Source organism: Echiichthys vipera (genome assembly GCF_963691815.1).
Source record: "Echiichthys vipera genome assembly, chromosome: 1".
Taxonomy (NCBI): Eukaryota; Metazoa; Chordata; class Actinopteri; order Perciformes; family Trachinidae; genus Echiichthys; species Echiichthys vipera.
The window spans coordinates 5,649,980-5,672,807 of NC_139826.1; the positions used below are offsets into that span (position 1 = coordinate 5,649,980).

Genomic DNA, 22,828 nt, shown 5'->3' on the forward strand with positions numbered 1-22,828 from the left:
AGATAGTTTAATCTTCCCTGTTAGAATTCCGGCATGAAAAGCAGTTGATTCGCTCAGAGCCAAAGGGTTAAGTATAGTAAAACCCCCCTTTTCGTTCAACTGTGAGATAAAGGAACAGACAGAGGAAGCTCTCTCTCACTCTGCAACTTCCTCTGCACCTCTTCACACCTCTGACCCCCCCTCTGTTACTTCACCTCCTGCACTTATCTCTTCTCCCCTCTTCGTTCCCTCTGTTCTTTTGTCTAACTTTGTTAACCCAAAGTTAGAAAGAGACGTTGTTTCTTACTTAAGTATTTTTGTTTATTAATCCGTTTTAACACGCAACTTTATAAGTTTCTACGACACGTTTTTAATTTCCCTAAGTATAGTAAAACCCCTCGTGCCGTCTTTTCCCTTTTGTCCGGTCGACAAATTGCATCAAACTCTAGTTCAGAACCGGTCAGAACATTTTTGTCAACCCAAAAACAACCTCCAGAGGCAAGCCACCTGAAGAGCCGGGACGGGAGCAGACGATCCCGCCGATCCAACCGCGCAGCTGACCCAGTCTACAGAACTAGAACTAAGGTCAAACACCGGGACGCGGACCTACAAACCTGCACCGGTACTGTAAGACGCCAGGGCGACTGTAATATCAACGGCAAAGTAAGGTTGGCCTTTAAATGCAACTCTTGGTTAAACGTTGGTGACAGTTAGATTCTGATCCGAGTTCTGTTGACAGGCTAATTAGAACCAGTTTCAATCCGCCAGTAATTTTATATGCCAGCCTCGTAGATCTGAATCACTCTGGTCTTAAGCTTTTTCATATCCACATTTAACCCTTTTCACTTGTCTATTCAGTGTTGCACTACCCTGTATTCTCCTTGTTAGGTAGTCAAATAAATGTTTATAACCTTACGTCGTTGTGAGAGTCTTCCGTTCTGTACAGAAAGTTTGGTCACTGATAAAAGCTGTGGTATGAACTAACGCGTTCAAGACTAGACTGATAAAATTTAACAATCAATTACTTTAAATAACTAACAGGTATTTAACCTTCACCAAAGTTTAATAAACATCCTGTCTTAATTTGGTTTGGTGCCCTACTACGAGTCAAAATAAATCCTAAATTTTAACGAGTCGAGTTAATTCATAATTAATTCAGCGACTACTATATTCTAGCCATAACAAAAGTAGGCTTAATCTCCTACATACTGTATACTTTCTGCATCTATTTAGCTAAGAGTTTATTGGTTATCCTATACAGTATTTTTTATACCTCCCTTGTGTTTTTGTAAACTGCTGGAAATTCAATTTCCTTGCGGGAGTTCATCCCAAAGGATCAATAAAGAGAAATCTAAGTCTAAGTCGTTCATCACAGTCTTCATTAAGGCAAGCCAAAAGGCATCCTCTAAAATAAGCTGTTGACAGAGAGAGGTGAAAATCTGAGTATTTGTGCGTGGAAACACAGTGTGTGAATGAGAGTACTACCTTGTCTGCTCCACACTCTGTTCCATCCAGAGGAGGATCCAGTTTGGTCTTGCAGGATAGATCTCCCTCTACTAAGCACCACAGGCCAGCGCACATCAGGTGCTGGTAAAAAAAACACACACACACGCTTACAAGGTGAAAACAATTACACATCACTGTCGTTTGGTATCTAAACAAGGAGGTTTAATCAGAAGCATCTCAGTGGCACTCTCATAGGGTACGTCCACGCGATCGAAACCAACCTTTTTTTTTTCTGTCGTCCTTAAAATGTTTTCCGTCCAAGCAGCCACGTCTCAAGAAATATCTGCGTCCACATGAAACCAGTGAAACCGACTAAAAAGGCTGTAGTACACATTCCAGGCCTGGATGTGGCGCTGTAACTGCCACAGAAATACACCAACAACAGAGAAGAAGAGACGGGGGACGCTGTGGAACCAGACTAAAGTTGTGCGGTTACAGGAAAACGTGTCTCCGCGTGGACGGGCCCTTAATGTACTGTATGACCAGACTATCAGAACATCTAGTCTTCAAGTCACAAGCAGTCAGCACTATAAACTATTCAAGGTTAAGACCATTGCTGGTAAACCCAAAGTGGCAACTTCTGATGCTGAAAAATGAAGCAAATGCGAAATGGCGAGAATTGCAGTTCCATGAAACACTACTGTTATTGAGCACCCTTTAACCAGAGGAAGTCAGAGTTGGGGGTGCTGAGAAAATATATTGTAATGACATCATAGGAGGCTAAATGCTGCATGATGTTCATGGTTTTTGTATTCATTTACATATCTAGGATAATTTAATATAACACTTATTACCAACATTTTATACAAGCAACTACACAGTCAACAACACAGAACTACTGCATGAGAACTGGATGGACAGGGAGAGGGATGAGGGAATGTAGGGATGTGGACAGGAGATGTGACCCATAACATCATTGTTAAAGCTTAGTCAAACCACCTATAAAAATGATGAGACTGGACCTCAAATCAGACGTTCTTGAGTGAATTGAAAAGGTTAAACTTCAGCTTGTGATAACAAGGAATGCAAACTTTGCTGCTAACAACAAGAGCTAATGAACATCTCCAAAACAGAGCTTTCCTATGCTTCCACTCCTAGAGCATTGTGTGAAATAATGTCCCTTAACTACAATGTAAGGCATATACCATAGCCCTTTAATTATGTTCTCGGTCTGAGACAGTAACTCAGTTTGTTTCTGTTAACAGAAACTCCAGCCTTTGCTCTCAGCTCAAAAGTTTTTCAGAGGCATTTTTGATGTCATATAGCAGAGCGTCTCACAGATACCATATATGTTTTGAACGTATAACCCATTTCCACATTGACTGATCAGCTCCCAGCCTGATTACCCTCACTTGCTCCGGTAAATCAATGAATCAATACATAAATGCTGTTGATTTCTTCCCATGGAGCTGACAGAAAAACTACTTTTGGTTTAGTAAATTTCTGCCATAAGCCTGATAAAGACGGGTCAGAGCCAGCTGCTGTTCACTCAGAGTGCTGCTCACAGACAGGCTGAGGCCCGTTCTCACCCCTAACATGCCACATATGGAGGCTTCTCTAGGAAGACAGAGAGAAGACAGATAATGTTTTAATAACACATATATATATTTCAAATTTTCATTGCAGTTAAACAATAAGCCTAGAGAAAAGGCAAGGGGTTCTGCAGCACCCTCAGCTCAACCCCTTCTTGTGCCGATGCATAGACATTGGTCCGCATCAGCTTCACCCACACTTTTTGGATCAGCTGGGCACAGGTGCAGTCAGGCTTTGCCAAGATGGCGACCGTCTGAGCTACCAACGATGGCTCTTTAGAAACCTATGATTAAGGAGACTATATACATATTTTATACAGTCTATACTACATCAACAAGGACCCTGAACAAGAGACTGAATGAATATCCTCTGGGAAGGGGTCAAAGGTCATCGATCAGCCCCACATTGTTTTTAACTTGACATCTTTGATTAGATTCTTCTTTAAAAAATGAAGATCTGTATGTCTTTTTTGTGTTTATTATAACCCTTTTTTTCTTTCTTTTGGAGTAATTCTACTCTTATACTTTCTAAATAACAATGGATCTCTGGTTTTTAGGGTGGGTCATAAAATAAATATATTATGAAAACTGAATAACGTGGTGTGGCAGTGGGGTGTGGTTAAGGTGTCGACTGCTGGAGGAGAGGGAGGAGTGGCTCGGCCGGTGATCAGACAGCTGGACAGAATCAGGTAATCAGTCAGCTATATAAGCACGTTTGTAACCTGGTTCTGTCTCTGGCAGTAGACTGGGTCCTATGGGAGGACCAGAGCGGGGACCGAACGAAGAGGCAGCAGACACCGGACCACGGCCGTCAGAGGGACGGCCGCTCGTCCGTACAGCATAAAAGACGTTGAGTCACGTTTGGGGGGGGGGAGAAGAAGCGGAAATAAACGGTTAACCGCCGACAACGCTGTGTCTCTCATTTTCCGTCTGTCCTGTGAGCAGGGAGGCTCACACGTGGCATTTAAAATACTAGGACAAATGGAGTGTGTTGTACCTCCATGGTATTGCAGAAAGTGGCATTGGTTCCAAACAGGATCTGGCACTGTTCATCCACACTGTAGTGCATGCCTGGCAGCTTGGGAGGAAGCTGGACCTGGTAACGGCACCTGGGGTCTGTGTGGAGAAGGCAGGCACTGGCTTTGGACCTGTTTGAAAGACACACAAGAGGAGGATTCATAACACGATTACCAGTGAACTATTTTATTTCCAAGTGATTTCTTGTCAATGTTCAATCTGAATCCGACTAATTGACAGCATTTACGGGGAAGAGTTTAACAACGTTAGATGATGTACTGTAGATGGTGACATCAAAGGATGTAAAGTATGAGCCAAAGCAAAGACTCATTTGTATGACTCCTTGGTGTTTTTTTTTACAAAGTAGATGGTTAACCAAACTAGATTTATACCCAGGGTAGCTTTGCTGTAGTTCAGCTTCAACTTTCAAACTAGCTTCCCCAACACTGAATTCAAGTTACCTACTTCAAAACGGTGCATTTGAACTTCCTGGGTATCTTACTACAAGATTGTTTGAAATTGGCACTATTTAACCAGGGTGGCACAGTGTTGTGGTGGTTAGCACTGTCGCCTCACAGTAAGAGGGTTCCAGGTTTGTATCCGGGCCGGGGCCCTTCTGTGTGGAGTTTGCATGTTCTCCCCGTGTCTGCGTGGGTTTTTCCAAGCAGCCTGCTGTTCAGTTTATCCCGTTAGAAACATTACATGTTATTTTAAGCCTCATCTCTCACTTACCAAACTCAGCATGCCAGCTAATCTCACAGTTAACGTGGATTATCAATGCACGTTGTTCACCAAGCTATCGCTAATGTTAACTGATACTTACCTTAGCTCTATATTGTTGGTAATTCTTCACATTTATATGATGTATTCAAGTGCTTAAATCAAAGCACGTCTTAAAATTAAACAAGTTAATTTTAAGAGATGCAGTTGTGATAACTTAACGCAAATTTCTAATCAGCCAATCACATGGCAGCAACTCAATGCATTCAGGTATGTAGACATGGTGAAGAGGATGTGCTGCAGTGCAAAGCAGCATCAGAACGGGGAAGAAAGGTGATTGAAGTGACTTTGAACGTGGCATGGTTGTTGGTGCCAGTGGGGCTGCTCTGAGTGTTTGACAAACTGCTGATCTACTGGGATTTTCACCCACAACCATCTCTAGGGTTTACAGAGAATGGTCCCAAACAGAGAAAAGATCCAGTGAGCTGCAGTTCTGTGGGCACATATGCCTTGTTTTAGCCAGAGGTCAGAGGAGAATGGCCAGACTGGTTGGAGCTGATAGAAAGGCAACAGTAACTCAAATATCCACTGGTTCCAACAGAGGAATGCAGGAGAACATCTGTGAACACACAACACCACCTACTTTCTACAGAGAGGGAACAGCAGCAGAAGACCACACTGACACTTATTAGGCACCAGGTGTGCCTAATAAAGTGGCCGCTGAGTATATGTACATCATTTTGTAAACATTCATAAACAGTCCTCATATTCATTGCACATGTGGTCACATGTTATTTGGATAAACCTAATGTGAACATAAATGTTATACTATAATGAAGAGTCTGAATGGATCAATGCTTAGTGCTGAATGTAAAAATTAACATCTGGTAACATTTGAGGTATGTCTTTGTTTTATATGGTATAATTTATTGATTTGCTGTTGTTTGTCTTTTTGCTACATCTGTAAAGGGTCTCCACACACACAATCCCCATTTAGGCCTAGTCCACACAAACTCAGGTACTTTTGAAACCGAACTTTTATGGCCCCCGGTTAAAAACAAAATCCTGTCCACTCCACCGGTGTGATAAAAAATATCTTCGACCACATGAAACCGCAAAATCAGCCTAAAACAATGTCATGCACATGGCAAAGTAGTAGGTGGTGATGGCACTCCTAACAGGTAGGCCATTTTAGACAATCACAAGGCTGGAAAAAATTCATACCAGAAAAACAACAATGTTGAACCGAGGCCGGGCAGATTCCTTTGTCTGACAGCGAGACACACACAAAGTGTGTACGTTGCTAAATAGCACCAGTATATTGGCTTGGTCTTCTATAACAGCAACTGCGGTTACGTTACGCAGAGAAACAGTTAGTCCTTCGCAGCGGCCAATATTCATCTTTAAAATGCAATATATTTCCACACAACTGCCCACAAAAGGGAGGGGAATCAGAGACAACAGTGAAATACAACTCATCTTGGCGTTGGGAGTAAAAAAATGTCTTCAAGATCAAACTCGGGTGCATCTAGCTGTAGCTCACCTGAGGAAGTTCTCTAGGTCATCACGGCTGCAGGTGGACCAGGACAGGTCGCTGGGGTTTCTTCCTTTCACCCATTCACCAGACATGATGTGGGAGTGACCAGTGCAGGTGGCATGGCTGTCATCATGGCTCATACCCATGCTGAGGACAAGACATGGATACATACGCAGTATTACACAGTGTCAAAGTGCAGTAAAGCTGGTTCTCAAACTAGGAGGTCAACCAGCAATCTTTTCAGTCTCTTTGTCGATATGTTTTGAAGCATTTTTTCCCAATTGATTCATTGATTTTATTCATGGATAATGCACGGAACACAAAACAATCCAAAGGATATCATGTTCATAAGGTGAAAACACCTATTTCCAATATGGTCCTGACTTATGTTAGAAGATAAAACAAAAACAGTAAGAATCAGGAGACATTCAACATAAAAACTTAAACAAGGAAATCCTGAAAACCAAAAACAAATCATCATAATTTAATTTAAATTAATTTAACATGCCATTTCAATGTATGACGCTACTCTGTTACTCTGCCATAAAAACCTAACTTCTCTAAGCCCCTCTCATATTTAAACACTTAATATATAACTTGATGGCCCTGGTATTATAGTTATGGGAGTATGGAACTGAGTAGAGACCATAAATATTGAGCAGCATGCCCATTGATAACATTGTAGATATGATGTAGGTTGTTCTAGCTGTAGCTCTAGCTGTACTAGCAGCAGTCCTACCCTTCTGAATTCATCACATCCAACATCCAATGAGTTTGAGGAGATGCATTTAATAGCCACTGAATAACATTATTTGGAACACCTGCAGTTTGTTCGGAAGTTTAGCTAACAAGCCACTGTACCATGCAGAACAGGCATAATCGAAATGACACTATCAATGATGACAAAAAAACAGAAAAGACAAAAAGCCTTGTTCTGTGAAACAGGAACTTGCGATTGCCAGCACACTTGGTAACATTTTAGCAGCAATGCATTCACAGGAAAGTGACTGATCCAATTTCACTTCTAAATATGAGACACTGGTCTGGGACCTTTAACTTCATCACAGAAGACTTTCAGTATTTCCAATATTTGTACTGTGTTTCAAATAGAATTGTCTCGGTTTTACCAAATTTAATGAAGGATTAAAAAATGTTTCAGTTTTTGATATCTTGTATACTTTCTGAACTATCGCAGTTTAGGTTTTATGATTTTCCTCAGTGCTGATTTTAGCTTATCATGAGTGTGTGTTTGATCTTGCCTCACAATGACTCCGCGAAACATTTGTTTCATTCTAATCCACGTGTACTCTACCTGCCACCCATCCAAATTAATTATTTTCTCCACCCGCATTAACATTTCACTCCCTCTCTACCGGTCCCTGTATTAGTGTTTTCTGTGCGACAGTGCGAGCCAAACATCTGTTCATATGAACGTCCACCGTTCATATGAACAGATGTTTGCAAAGTATGCAGAACTAAACATGAAGCTTCTGACATAATCAATGAAGCTGCTGAAAATGCGCACACAGCACCTGTCTTAATGGGGACACAGACACACGTGCCTGATGAGAAATAATGAGCTGAACAGCTGTGCGCTCATTTTATAGAATGTTAAATTTTCCTTAATGATGTTTTATTTCACCAACTCATTGTTTATCTGCTGCATTAATTATGTTATTTTTTTGATTGACAGATTAATTGCAGTGCACACAGACATTAACTGCAATCCACACATCACTAATGAGCACACTTTCACAGCATTCTCACAACATCAACATGGACAATAGAGGCTTTATAACCACATGCCATATACAGTAGACCTGTTCAAAACTAGCACAGTGAAACCTACTTGTGTCCCAGCTCATGAGCTATGGTGAAGGCCAAATTCAGACCATTGTCCTCAGCTAACACACACTTTCTCTTGGCACTGCAGACACCCCCCAGATAAGCAATACCTGTAACACAGTGACATGACATGATAGTGAGTTTAACAAAACAGTTACAGGTCATGAATGGCTAACTGAAGGCTGTGTCGTCACAGCTGACAACAAACATATGGTAAATATTCTGAGATTTTAAAAATCTATACTCTCCAGAATGTCTTGGCAGTGCTGATGAAAGGGTTAGATTTCTAGGCCACAGACATTTGCCAACCCTATCGTATGGGAGCAGTAGTTTTAGGTAGTTGTGGAAAAATGCTGTAAACTAAGAATGATTTCAAAAATGCAAAATGCAAAGTGAGCGAACAAAAGAAAAATATAAATAAAATCGATATTTAGTGTTACCACCCTTTGCCTTCAAACAAGCATCAACTCTTATAGGCACTCTTGCACAAATTCAGGGATTTTGTATGATTATAGTCAGGTTAATGATCAACTAATTATACCAAACAGATGCTAGTGATCATCAATTTCACATGTAGGTTGAAAACAGTCATTAATTGAAACAGAAACAGCTGTGTAGGAGGCTTAAAACTGGATGAGGAACAGCCAAACTATGCTGTTGGTGAGTTTGTGGAAGACAGTTTCACAGATCATACACCATGGCAGGCAAGGTAGTTATACTGCATCAACAACGTCTCTCCAAACACAGATTATAAAGCTTTGTGAGTGGGATTGTCCCCAACTGTATTCTGCAGCAGGACAACGAGCCCAAACATACAGCCAATGTCATTCAGAACTATCTTCAGAGTAAAGTCCTGATGAAGTGATGGTCTGGCCCCACAGAGCCCTGGTCTCAACATCATCCAGTCTGTCTGGGATCACATGAAGAGACAGAAGGATTTGAGGAAGCCTACATCCACAGAAGATCTGGGGTTAGTTCTCCAAGATGTTATGAACAACCTAAGAGCCGAGTTCCTTCCAAAACTGTGTGAGTGGAACGAGAAGAACTGATGCTGTTTTGAAGGCAAAGGAAGGTCACAGCAAATATTGATTTGATTTATATTTCTTTTCTGTTCAGTCGCTGCATTTTGATAATTGATGAAATAAAAATTTTAACAATTCCATTTTTGGAAGCATTCTTAGTTTACAGCATTTTTTCCGCCTGCCTAAAACTGTTGCACAGTAGTGTATATTCATTAATTTACAACTAACAAGTAGGTGATAATGAACTTCCGTTTGATGGCTTGGTTGACACTGTACCATTTTAAAATGACCAGGCACCTCCTGATCAACTGTTTCATTTTGAATGCAGTCTCCAGTTTAGAAGACAGACACCCTTATGAGCTCTCCTGCATCTAATCTTGCTACAGTATCATGCAATAATGGACCAATTTAGTAAAATACAAACATTGGATTGGACTGGGCTAAGGCTAAAGCCCTCTTCAACTGAAACAGTTTGGGCTGATGAAAATAGATGTTGGCCGGGATTTGGACATGTTTTTCTCCTCTTCACTCTGCTGTTTTACAACCATGCATGTTTTGTCTGAGGCTGCAATTATTTGTGTTGAATATTCATGTTCTGAGACAATTACAGTGCCTATAGAATTATGATACCATTTTGAAATACTGGCATTCAATTTAGGTACAAAAAATGCCTCCTCGTAGCTATCACCAATCGCTGGCAGCGTGTAGAAGATCCGCTGAGCTGACCGTGTGTATTAGCAAAACACGCTTCCTCTTATTCTCTACTTTGTCGGCCAGAGCAAGCACATAGTTATCAAACATGCAAATCCATGCTTCGATAGGCACTGTAGGCTCACCTAGGCTTTGTAAAATTGCCGGAGGTGGCAAAATCCCAAGCTGAGCCATCCTTGTCGCCAATATGTTGTTGTAAAAAATGGAAAGGAAGCTAGCAGGCAAGCTATTCAAGTGGAACGGTGTTGACTTCTCAGGAGTCAGGACAAGTGCAGCGTATATTCAGAATGAATGAGTTACAAGGAGTGACAGTGCCATCTACTAGCATGATATGTGTGTGTAGGCACACACGTATATAGCACAAACATCAGCTTAGGCCCAAACGGGCAGGCTCTAAGAGAAATTGAGTGCCAATAAACAACGAAGCTAAAAGCTTGTAAGCCCTAGCTGTAAGCTTTATCAAAGAGGAAAGTTTTAAGTTCACTCTTAAATATGGGGACGGTGTCTGCCTCCCGAGTTGGTTCCACAGGAGAGGAGCTTGGTAACTGAAGGCTCTGCCTCCCATTCTACTTTTGGAGACTCTAGGAACAACACATAGCCCTGCATTCTCAGAGCGCAGCGATCGAGTCGGGTAATACGATACTATGAGCTCTTTAAGATACGACAGAGCCTAACCGATAAGAGCTTTGTAGGTAAGGAGGAGGATTTTAAATTCTATTCTAGATTTTACAGGTAGCCAGTGCAAAGACGCTAATACAGGAGAAATATGTTCTCTTCGATTCGATTTAGTCAGTACACGAGCTGCAGCATTTTGGACCAACTGGAGACTCTTAACAGACTTATTGGAGCAGCCTGATATATATAACCTTTATTTAACCAGGTTTGTCCCATTGAGATCCAAGATCTCTTTTGCAAGGGAGACCTGGCCAAGAATGACAGCACATGAAGTTTCAACACAATGTCCACAAGGACACATTAATCAAAGACAAAAAAAAAAGAAACATACAATTAGAATACAATAACAATTGAATTTTCAAAAAATTTGTTAAAAGAATTTCCAAGATTCATTTTAAACATTTGCACTCAAATAAAACATTTGCACTACTGAAGCCTGGATGTAATTGGAGTTTATCTTGGACTTTAATACATTCAGAGATACCAGCCTTTGGAACTTAAGCTCTGACTGCAAAATGTTCCATGTACTTGGAGCAGAAAATCTTAAAGCTTTCTTCCCCATTTCTGTTCTCACCTTAGGAACAGCAAAATGATAAAACTCCTGAGAGCGGAGACTGTAGGCCCTGTTAGTTAAGATTAGCAGGGAAGATAAATAAGATGGAATCATCTCAAGAATAGCCTTGTAAATCAGCACATACCAATGGCCGAGCCTGCGCGTACATATAACAATGGCCAATTTACTTTACTGTATAAGACACAATGATGAGTTAGAGCTCCACAGTTTGTAATGAACCTAAGAGCACCATGATACACACTATCCAGCATGTGGAGGCACTGAACGGAGGCATTCATATATAACACATCACCGTAATCAATCATCGGAAGAAAGGATGACTCCACCAGTTTCTGTTCACCCTAAAGAAAAAGCAAGACTTATTTCTAAAATAAAATCCAAGTAAAAGCTTCAGCTTCTTTACAGTGTACTGAATGTGCGTTAAAAGACAAGTGGTCATCTATTAAGAACCCCAGATATTTAAAAGTAGGTACAAGTTCAATTTGTTGACCATTACTGGTGACAATGACGGACTGACTTGCTCTTGCTGATTTAGAATTAGTGAAAAACATAAGTTTTGTTTTATATGCATTTAGAACAAGTTGCAATTGACAGAGTTGTTCTTGGACTCTATTAAATGCATTCTGCATATATGCAAACACTTCTGCAGGTGTGGATGCAAAGCAATATATGACTGTGTCATCAGCATAAAAATAAAAGGCTGCATTTGGAATATTAATTTCAATATTATTTATATACAAAATAAATAGCAAAGGGCCTAGTACTGAACCTTGAGGAACCCCCTTGTGGACAAATTGAACCTCAGAAGAGACACCTTCTAACTGAGCAGCCGGGCTTCGGTCTTTAAGATAGTTAGCAAACCATCCAACTGCATGTACAGAAAACCCAGCTGCTGTAAGACGTTAAGTCAAAATGTCATGGTCCACGGTATCAAAGGCCTTAGACAAGTCTATGAAAAGTTAGAGACAACACTGTCTATTATCTAAGGCTTTATTTATGTCATTTATAACCTTCAACGCTGCAGTGGTAGTACTGTGTTTTTTGAGAAATCCTGACTGGGAAATCGACAAGATAGAATTAGTGGCCAGATATTCTTTTACTTGTTCACTGACAAGGAATTCAAGTACCTTAGCCAGAACAGACAGTTTAGAGAAAGGCCTATAATTGTTTAAAATATTTGGATCTCCTCCTTTCAAGAGGGGAATAACAAACGCAGATTTCCAGACTTTTGGAATTACATTGGTCAACAAACTAAGATTAAAAATGTAACACAATGGAACAGCTACAATTTCAGATGCCAGTTTTAAAAACAAAGGCTCCAAATTATCTGGTCTTTAAGAATTTAGCAACCTCTGCTGTAGTAAAAGGTGATAATAAGGAGTTGCAGTAGTCCAGCCTAAAAGTAACAAATGCATGGACTAGTTTTTCTGCATCTTTCTGAGACACAATGTTCCTAATTTTTGCAATATTAGGCAGGTGAAAATATGCAGTCCTTGTCGTTAATTTGATGTGAGAATTTAGTTAGGTTAAGCTAACTGATCGGTTTCTTCTGGTTTAATCCACAAATATAATTTATTATCAGCATATGTATTATCAGCATAACAATGAAAAAATATGGAGTGCTTCCTTATAATATATCCTAAAGGAAGCATATATAAGGTGAAAAGAATCGGTCCAAGGACAGAACCCTGTGTGACTGATTTTAGTGTGCATGGAGGATTTGTCATTAACATGTACAAACTGAGATCTATCTGATAAATATGACTTAAACCAGCTCAGTGCGGTTCCTTTAATGCCAATTAGATGCTCCAGTCTCTGTAGCAGGATGCAATGGTAAATAGTGGCGAAGGCAGCACTAAGATCTAGTAAAACAAGCAGAGACAAGTCCTTTGTCTGAAGCTACTAGAAGGTCGTTAGTAATTTTTACCAGTGCTGTCTCAGTGCTAAGATTCGCTCTAAATCCTGACTGGAAGTCCTCAAATAACTCATTATTATGTAAAAAGTCACACAGCTGATTGGCGACTAATTTCTGGAGGATCTTAGAGAGAAAAGGAAGGTTAGATATGGGTCTATAGTTGGCTAGAACCTCTGGTTCTTTTTAAGAAGAGGTTTAATTAGAGCTACTTTAAAAGACTGTGATACATAACCTGTCGATAAAGACATATTAATCATATCTAGTACAGAAGTGCTAACTAAAGGTAACACTTCTTTAAGTAACCTAGTTGGAATAGACTCTAGGAGACAAGTAGAAGGCTGTGATGCCGAGATAGTAGAGGTTCATTTGTTACGGTCGACTGTAGAAAAGTTGTGACGATTTCCGTGTTTTTCTTCTCCAGTGTAATCAGAGGCAATCACAGGCCTGATGGTTAAAAACTTTGGTCCATGTTCTTAAACAATAAATACAATAAAAGCTGGGCACGAGTGATTCCAAATATAAAAACGAGAAACTGTGTTAAAAACAATATTTTCTGGCGCCGAAGTGGCGGGAAATCCAGAAAAATCCAGCAACGCTGCGCATGCGTATCAATATCCTTGGAATGTTTTCATCATCAATGATAATACATAAAAAAATATATTTTTCCAGCGTGATTTACACATTTGCCTTACAACATTCAAGTGAAACTTTTTTTCCCTCAAAATTTCTGAAAAATTAACAAAAAAATTAAAACTAGAATAGCAGTGTTGGTAAAGTGATGTGTCCCTTAAGAATAACCATTATAAACATTTTCAGGTATAACCAATCACCTTCCAATTTACACACCAAGTTAATTTGTCTCCACCTGACATCAACTGTGGTGTTTTTGATTTTACATCAGAATAAAATCAACTGTTCCTTGAGGATTTCACTCCTAGTAGAGCATGGTAACAAATAATTCACCATGGTTGGAAAGATGCTTTCAAAAGAGCTCCAGGATAAAGTTGTGGATAGGCACAAGTTAGGAGAAGGATCTTAAAAGATTTCCAAGGCTTTAACTCTCACTCTGAGGAACGTTCAGAGTATTGTCCAGAAGTGAAGGCATATGGATCCACCCAGACCTGGCCTAGATCGGGCCGCCCCTCCAAACTGGATGACCGAGCCAGGAAAAGATTGATCAGGGAAGCCACCAAGAGGCCCATGGTGACCTTGAAGGAGTTACAAGTCTAAATGGCAAAGGTCTGTCAATTTGTGCATGTGACAACAATTTCACAAGCTCTACATGTATGGCAGGGTGGAGAGAACGAAGCCTCTTCTGAAAAAATGTCACACTGGGTCTCATAAAAAAACATATTGAGGATTCTGATGCCATGTGTTAAAGGTGATATGGTCAGATGAGACCAAAACTGAACTTTTTGGGCAGAACTCTAAGCTCTATGTATGGCAGGAATCAAACACAGCACACCACCCAAAACACACCATCCCTACAGTGAGGCATGGTGGGGGTAGCATTATGTTGTGGGCTTGTTTCTCTTCAGCAGGGACTGGGCAGTTTCTCAGGATTGAAGGGAAAATTGATGCTGCCAAGTCCACCCAGGAAAACCCATGTCCCTCTGTTAGACACTTGAAAATGGGCAGGTGGTTCACCTTCAGCATGACAACGACCCAAAACACACCTCAATAAAAACAACACAGTGGCTAAAGGACAGGAAGGTGAATGTCCTAGAGAGGCCCAGTCAGAGCCCTGACCTGAATCCTACAGAACATCTGTGGATGGGCTTGAAGAGTGCAGTCCATCAGCGCTCACCACAGAATCTGACTGAACTCCAACAGTTCTGCTGGAAGAATGGGGAAATATTTCTAATCTAGGTGCACAAAGCTGAGACAAATCCAAACAGAGTGATGGCTGTAATTAAAGCAAAAGGTGCCTCCACAAAGTATTACATCTGGGGAATCATCACTTTTACAACCCTGCTATATATTTATTTTCAGTTTTTATTCATTTTCAGAAATTTTGAAAAAAAAAAATTCACTTGAATGTTGTAAGGCAAAATGTGTAAATCAGGCTGGAAAAATAAATTGTTTTTATGTATTATCATTTCAGACTGTATAACAAAAAACTATTGACTATTTGACTATAGTCAAACAAGTAACTAGTGACAAAGGAGTTCAAAGGAGTATCATGACTTTCTATAGGCACTGTATAGGAAAGCACCCTTCATGTTTGTATTCAAATAAAGCAGTTCAGAAATATTCATTTTTCTGTTTTCACATGTAGTGAGGTTATATTTAAAAGATCTGTGTGTTTGGCAGGAGAATAGTTTGTTCATGAGATATGTAGATACAGGGGAGAGATTGTGTATAGCAGGCATATTCACTTGGTGAATTCACTATTCACTACATCTGGCCCAGAAGCAACCTCCAAGTGGCCCTGCACACATTAATCTGATATATCTCTGCATTATTCTGCACATAGCACACGCTGAAACTGCAGCTGTCTGTCTGTAACCGTTTCCCTTAGATTTTCAACATGTTGGAAAATGTGGTAAATTTGCAATTCCCAAACTCAGCCTTCCTCTATCTCTCAGCATGACCCACACATGGCCAATTAGTATGCATGTCACTGATGTCATCATACCTGATTTACATGAGAGGGAGGACAGAGGACCATTACTGACTGATGTCTGTGATCTTTCTTCTTTCTAAACTTCACTCAGTATTCAGGAATATAATTTATTTTACTGATAGTTGAGATCGGTTTCCAGTGGGATATTATTGAGTTCATACAGCACTATATTAACAATAATATGTCACTTTACTTTGCTGTTGCTGCTCTAGAAACAATATTTTGTTATATTTAAAATAGGGCTTTAAATCCCATTAACTAAAAATATTAAATTCTAAACAGATTCTTTTTTTAATTTTTTTTTTTTTTAAAACAATTATTTAGTGATAAATTTACTGATAAGAGTATCAATTGATTCAGCAGCTATGGATATGGAGCAGTAGCCGGCTGATGTCTCATCTGATGTAAACGATGGAGAGGCAGTTCGCTTACCGGTTTGGCGGAGAGAGAGAGAGAGAGAGAGAGAGAGAGAGAGAGAGAGAGAGAGAGAGAGAGAGAGAGAGAGAGAGAGAGAGAGAGAGAGAGTGGTACTCACCCACAGTATCACATGGTTCGTCTTTATGAACACAGAAGTTTGTCCTAAAAGAGAAACACAAGTTAGTTAACTAAGTCTTTCATATTTTAATATAATTGTTATGATACCGGTACCAAAGGTATCATTTCAACCCCTCATATGGGAATAAAACAGACTCCTAAAACAGGAGGAGGAGTAGGCAACCAGGGAGACATTTAAGTCCAAAGACAATCCCTTTGGAATATGGGGCGACCTGACCCACTCCTGGGGGGCAAAAGCAATAGGAAATGGAGGAGGCTATTTTTGAAGCAGATTGGAGAGGCCCTTGTTACTCCTTTCATGCAAAGGAGATGTCATCTTTCCCACATGCCAGCCACCAGCATTTGTAAGGGCTATTGATAGATATTTAAAGATATTTAAACCCTCAATTAACAGTGAGGGTGACTGCCACAAATCCCATTTTTCATGCAATACAAGCTCATGAGAAATATTGATGACTCCAAATGGCCGGCTTTTTTCTGGTGAGGTGAAACCCCAAACTTTAAGAAATCCTTCAAACACATTAATTTTAAATGAGTGGTAGCAAGATGATGATGAACAGATCCAACTCTAGCAAGAGGCCTTATGCAACATTGACATTTATTCTTACAAACTGGGTTACCATAGCATCCTTTTTGATGACATCAAACCTGATACGTAGAGAGCACATTTTCAAAAGACAACCAGTCAGTCCTCTGAGACAAATAATAAATGCACTGCTGACCGCACGCCGTAGAGAGGATGGGTTGCGCTGACGATAAAAATAGATTTTGTTCCACACTGACACTTGGAGGATGCCTTTAGGAAGCGCAAAATTTAGAGGGAATCCAAAAGAGTCCAAAAAGGTGCGTCCTGTCATATAAACGGCAGTTCAACTTTCTGCCGGACTTCATTTCAAAGAAGTTCAGTGTTTTATTTGATTAATATTATTTTATGAATCAGTCAAATGTCATTTTAAGTTAATGCTTGTGTTTTTTAGATAATCTTATTTTATCTTGGCCAGTTAAATAACCAAAAACCCAAGTTGTTGTCTCTGATCTTTATTCTGTCTTGGCAAAGAGTCTTGCGGCCCCTGTTTTATTAGAACAAGCGTTTTCAGATTGAGATTGATAAAATAAAATTGATAAGTATTCTTCTAAAATTACAGAGATCAGCGTCTCTTACTTTAAACAGATATTAAACCCTTGCCAAAGTTTCTTTAGAATCAGAATCAGAATCAGAAATACTTTAATAATCCCAGGGGGAAATTGTTTTTGTTTCAAACTCCAGCTATACAAACAGCATACAGTGTTTAACAGAAATAAATCCTGTAGATATCGGTGTTCTGCCCTTTTTAAAGATGAAAAATGAATTAGCCTAGTTCATTCATAATCAATCAGGTGATTCATTCATTTATTAAGCTTAATTAATGCCGCAGGACCTCTTCTCCTCCTTCTCCTACAGTTGACATTGACAAAACCTGTCCAATAAAACAGTACAATAAAAAGTTCAAAAACAAGGACATAACATGGATCACAAAGGGTCCGCAAAATGCCTGCAAAAAAGAAAAAAAAGATTTAGATAAGTCATAAAAAATAGAACTACAGCGGCAGAAAACAAATTTAAAAGGTCCAGAAATAAGTTGACTAATTATTGACTATCATGAGGATATGCAAGAAGGAATATTATCTAAAATCATTAAAGAATAACACAAATAATACTAAGTACATATGGAATATATTAAATTAATATGAAAACCCAAGTTTCCTCAGTATTTTACTGACAATGGTAACATTATAAATAATATGAATGCGGTAGTTACTGGCTTTAACAACTGTTTTGTTAGTGTGGGACCAAAATTTGCAGATCGTTGATTCACAGCCAAAAGAGGGGGAGCTGTTAAGGATTTTGTTGATAGAAATCCAAGGTCAATTTGAGAATTTGAAGAAAATGAAATAATCTATTTTGTAACTACGTGTAAAAAATAAAACATCCACTGACAAAATTGATATAACTTTTGTCAGGAGTAATTGATGGTATCGTAAACCCACTAACTTATATTCATAACTTATCATTCACAACAGGTACATTTCCATGTAAAATGAACAGCCAAAGTTATCTATGGTGCCCTGCGAGCTCACAGAACTGTAACTCAAGAAAATGTAAATAGATGTCACATGTAAATAGACAAAACACAAAACCTGTGAATTAAAACAATTATTGTGAATACTGGAAAGTAAATGGTGTTCCACCAATCAGGAAGAATCTCGCTTAGTTTGGCAAGAAAGTCCTAAAATATATAGAAAGGTCCTCCGTAATGTCAGAGCAGCCTATTACTCATCTTTAATAGAGGAGAATAAGAACAATCCTAGATTTCTTTTCAGCACTGTAGCCAGGCTGACAGAGAGCCACAACTCTATTGAGCCATGTATTCCTATAACCCTCAGTAGTAACAACTTCATGACCTTCTTTCATGATAAAATTATAACTATTAGAGACAAAATCAACTCGTTTGGCACCAGTTTTTCTTCAAACCCAGGAACCTCAGAAACAACTGTACGACCGGATATATTCTTGGACTACATTTCTCCAATTGACCATCACAAACTAACCTCAATGATTTTGTCATCTAAGCCATCTACTTGTCTCTTTAGACTTTACCCCAACTAGTTAGCCCCCCTGTACTAGATATGATTAACATGTCTTTATCAGCAGGTTATGTACCATAGTCTTTTAAAGTAGCTGTAATTAAACCTCTTCTTAAAAAGCCCAGTCTTGATCCAGAGGTACTAGCCAACTATAGACCTATATCTAGATATCTAGATATTTCATTTTCAAAATAATAAACTTTTTAACTAAACTGTTTTTTTGAAAAATTCCCTGATTTTGAATTTGATGCCTGAAACTTATTCCAAAAAGCTGGGACAGGGGCATGTTAACCACTCATAAGCGTTTGGGAACCAAGGATACTTATTGTTGAAGCATTGTAGTTGAAATTCTTTCCCATTCTTGCTCGATGTACGACTTCAATTGTTCAACAGTCCAGAGTCTACGTTGAGATATTTTGTGCTTCATAAATGCCACACATTTTGAATGGTAGACAGGTGTGGACTGCAGCAGGTCAGTCTAGTACCTGCACTCTTTTACAACGAAGCCTCACTGTTGGAACACGTGTGTCTTGGCATTGTCTTACTAAAATAAGCAGAGACATCAGTGAAAAAGACGTTGCTTGGATGGCAGCATATGTTGCTTTTAAAACCTGTATATACTGTATTTTTCAGCATTAATGGTGCCTTCACAGATGTGCAAGTTACCCATGATGCCAATGGCACTAACACACCCCCATACCATCACAGATGCTGGCTTTTGAACTTTGTCCTAATAACAATCTGGATGGTCCTTTTCCTCTTTCCCGGAGGACAGGACGTCCATGATTTCAAAAACAATTTGAAATGTGGACTTGTCAGACCACAGCACACTTTTCCACTTTGCATCAGTCCATCTCAGATGAGCTTGGGTCCAGAGAAGCTGGTGGTGTTTCTGGGTGTTGTTGATATTTGGTTTTTACTTTGGTAGAGTTTAACCTGCACTTGTAGATGTAGAGACAAACTGTGTTAACTGACAATGGTTTTCTGAAATGTCCAGGTGTTAATATCCTTTGACCATTCCTCAACTTGCCCCTGTCCCAGCTTTGGGAACGTGTTGCAGGCATCAACTTCAAAATGAGTGAATATTTACAAAAAAACAATAGTTTATCAGTTTGAGCATCAAATATCTTTTATTTTAGTGTATCCAATTAAATGTATGTTGAAAAGGATTTGCAAGTCCTTTCATCATACATTCATTGGAGGATGTGCTGGCTACATACCTGGTGACAAGCACAGCAGTATCCACTGGTGGGAAGCCATCCCTTCCACAAGAAACATGATTGGTGCCAAGGTACCGCGGCCTCCCGAACTCTTGATACTGCCAATGACAGAAGCTTTCCAGGGACCTTTCTCCGTGATGGCCCACCTTTAGCTTTTCCTGATAAGATAGAGAGCAGATTAACTTCATCCTCTACTTAGTCCAACTGTCTCCACAATGTTTAATTTCAACTGCCAGCCTGTTCCCTCCCAATTTCTCGGCAACTCCCTGTTAGTCTCCCCCTTTTCCAGATTCCACTGTAAACTCCCACATACATGCAGTTGCAGGGTGTCAAAAACATACACACCAATGTGTGAAATAAACTCAAACAGGATTTTTTTTAGTGGTGGAATATAACCAAGTTCAATTAATAGTATTAATATTACTGTACTTAAATACAATTTTGAGGTACTTATAGGCCTAGCCTATTTCCATTTTATTCTTCTATATCCTTCTGATCTACAACCTCTCAGAGGCAAAAGTTCACCATGTTAATCTTAAAGCTTTGTTTTGTGTCAATCTATATTTAGGCTAATATTACATTACATTACATTAAATTTAGCGGGCACTTTTGTCAAAAGTGACTTCCAATAAATGCATTAAACAATTAGGGTACACGCCAGAAGAGCACGTACGTGCAGTAACATCAAATAAACTGAAGCTTTCTGCCTAATGAATGTTGATGGGGAGCTCGTTTGGGAGCCAGGACAGCAAACAGTCATTACTTAGTCGACTGGCTCTGTGTTCCTCAGTGAGGGGGTGGCAGATTTACTGATGCAGTGCGGAAAGGGCGGGCTGGGGTGTAAGGTTTAATCATGTCCTGGATGTAAGCTGGGTCTGATCCGTTAGTAGCACAATAAGCAAGTGCTAGTGTCTTTAAACGGATGTGAGCAGCAACAGGAAGCCAGAGAAGGGAGCAGTGGAGCGGTGTAGTGTGAGAGAACTTAGGTAGATTGAAGACCAGTCAAGCCGCTGCATTCTGGATGAGCTGCAGAGGTCGGAGGAGGTTCAGTCAGACCAGCCAGGAGGGAATTACAGTAGTCAAAGCGTGAGATGACAAGAGCCTGGACCAGAACCTGCGCTACCTTCTGGGTCAGAAGAGCACGTATCCTCCTGATGTTGTGCAACATATGTATGTGCACTATTGGGTTGTTGCAGCAATGTTGGAGGTAAGGGAGGGTTGTTTGTCACACCCAGGTTCCTTGGAGTCTTGGTGGGGACTACCACAGAGTTGTCAAGGGTCATAGTAAGGTCTTGGGTTGGAGAGCCTTTTCCAGGAAGCAACTCTGTCTTGTATAGGTTGAGTTTCAGGTGTTGTGTGGACGTCCATTGAGAAATGTCAGTCAGACAGGCAGAGATCCGTTCTGCTGCGAGTGTGTTGGACTGAGGAAAAGAGAGAGTAAGTTCGGTTTCATCAGCATAGCTGTGATAGGACAAGCCATGTGAGAGAATAACAGAACCAATGGAGTTGGTGTACAGAGAGAAGAGGAGAGGCCCCAGGACTGAACCTTGAGGGATCCCAGTAGTAAGATGACAGGGTTCCGACACAGAGCCTCTCCAAGGTACCTGGTATGTGCGTTTTTTTTAGGTAGGATGTAAACAGGGAGAGCGCAGAGCCTGAGATACCTAATTGCTGAAGGGTGGAAACAAGGATCTGGTGGTTAACTGTGTCAAATACTGCAGAAAGGTCCAAAAGGATGAGTGCAGAGGAAAGAGAGGCTGCCCTAGCCATGTGAAGTTACTCGGGTTACAGCAAGAAGGGCAGCTTCGGTTGAGTGGCCAGCCTTAAAAGCAGACTGGTGAGGATCAAAGAGGTTGTTCAGGTGAAGACAGGGAGAGAGTTGGTTAAAGACAGTACGCTCCAGTGTTTTGGAGAGAAATGGAAGAAGACAGACAGATCCGTAGGTATTTACTTCAGACGGGTCAAGGGTAGGTTTTATGAGGAGGGGGTTCACTCAGCAGCCAGTGGATAAATATGTGTTAATAAAATGAGTGAGAAAAGGAAGAAGGTCAGGTGCAACAGATTGGAGAGGGTAAGAGGGGATGGGGTCAAGGGGGCAAGGGGTTGGGTGGGCAGAGGTTATAAGAGTAAGAACTTGATCAGGAGATAGGGGGGTGAAAGAAGATAGCGAAGGGGGTGAAGTTGAGGTTGGTGAAAGCTTGAGATCAGGAGGTGGGGTGGAGAATGAAGATCGTTTGTCATCTACCTTTTTTATGAAGTAGTTGACAAAGTGGCTTGGTAGAAGGAAGGATGGAGGAGGAGGACTGGGGGGGTCAAGGAGGTTAGAGAAAATATTCCAACCCTGCTCTTCTCTTGGCTGCCTATCTCTCTTTTCCCCAAGTGCTCAGTATCATCATGTGCTGCCATACCTTAAGGGGTTTTGAAGACTGCAAAGATTCTTAATTTTGACCCCTTCCTGAACACAACCCCAAGTTATATGGTACAATCCTTCCCTATGTATTGGTAAATCCTCCTTCTGTTGGAACGGATGGGAGTGGAGGGTTATTGCAGTTATTGGTGACCTTAAAGAGCAGTCGAAAGTACAGCAAGCTGCCGTGCAGTGTCTATGGAAAGCAGCAGCAAATGCGGCCACCATAGCCAATAAGAGTCCTGTGACTTGTGTTAAGTCAATCTATGTTTTTTCCTGCCATGAAACACATGAACACATCTCCCTGCAGCAGGAATAATGTGATTAGTGCAGGGAGTGGCACTTCACCGCTTATCGTGTGT

General features: G+C 40.3%; 1 protein-coding gene across 1 annotated transcript in view; it reads right to left on the minus strand.

The window, feature by feature from the left end:
• The window catches only part of adamts17 (ADAM metallopeptidase with thrombospondin type 1 motif, 17), a 71,947-nt gene that overhangs the window by 21,683 nt on the left and 27,436 nt on the right, over positions 1-22,828 (minus strand). Inside the window, exons 6-11 of the mRNA XM_083921543.1 lie at positions 20,060-20,217; positions 16,195-16,238; positions 8,141-8,246; positions 6,298-6,438; positions 4,015-4,165; positions 1,465-1,566 (exon numbers count right to left, since the gene is read on the minus strand). Of these exons, the coding sequence (XP_083777669.1) occupies positions 1,465-1,566; positions 4,015-4,165; positions 6,298-6,438; positions 8,141-8,246; positions 16,195-16,238; positions 20,060-20,217 (702 nt within the window). The remainder of the gene's footprint in view (positions 1-1,464; positions 1,567-4,014; positions 4,166-6,297; positions 6,439-8,140; positions 8,247-16,194; positions 16,239-20,059; positions 20,218-22,828) is intronic.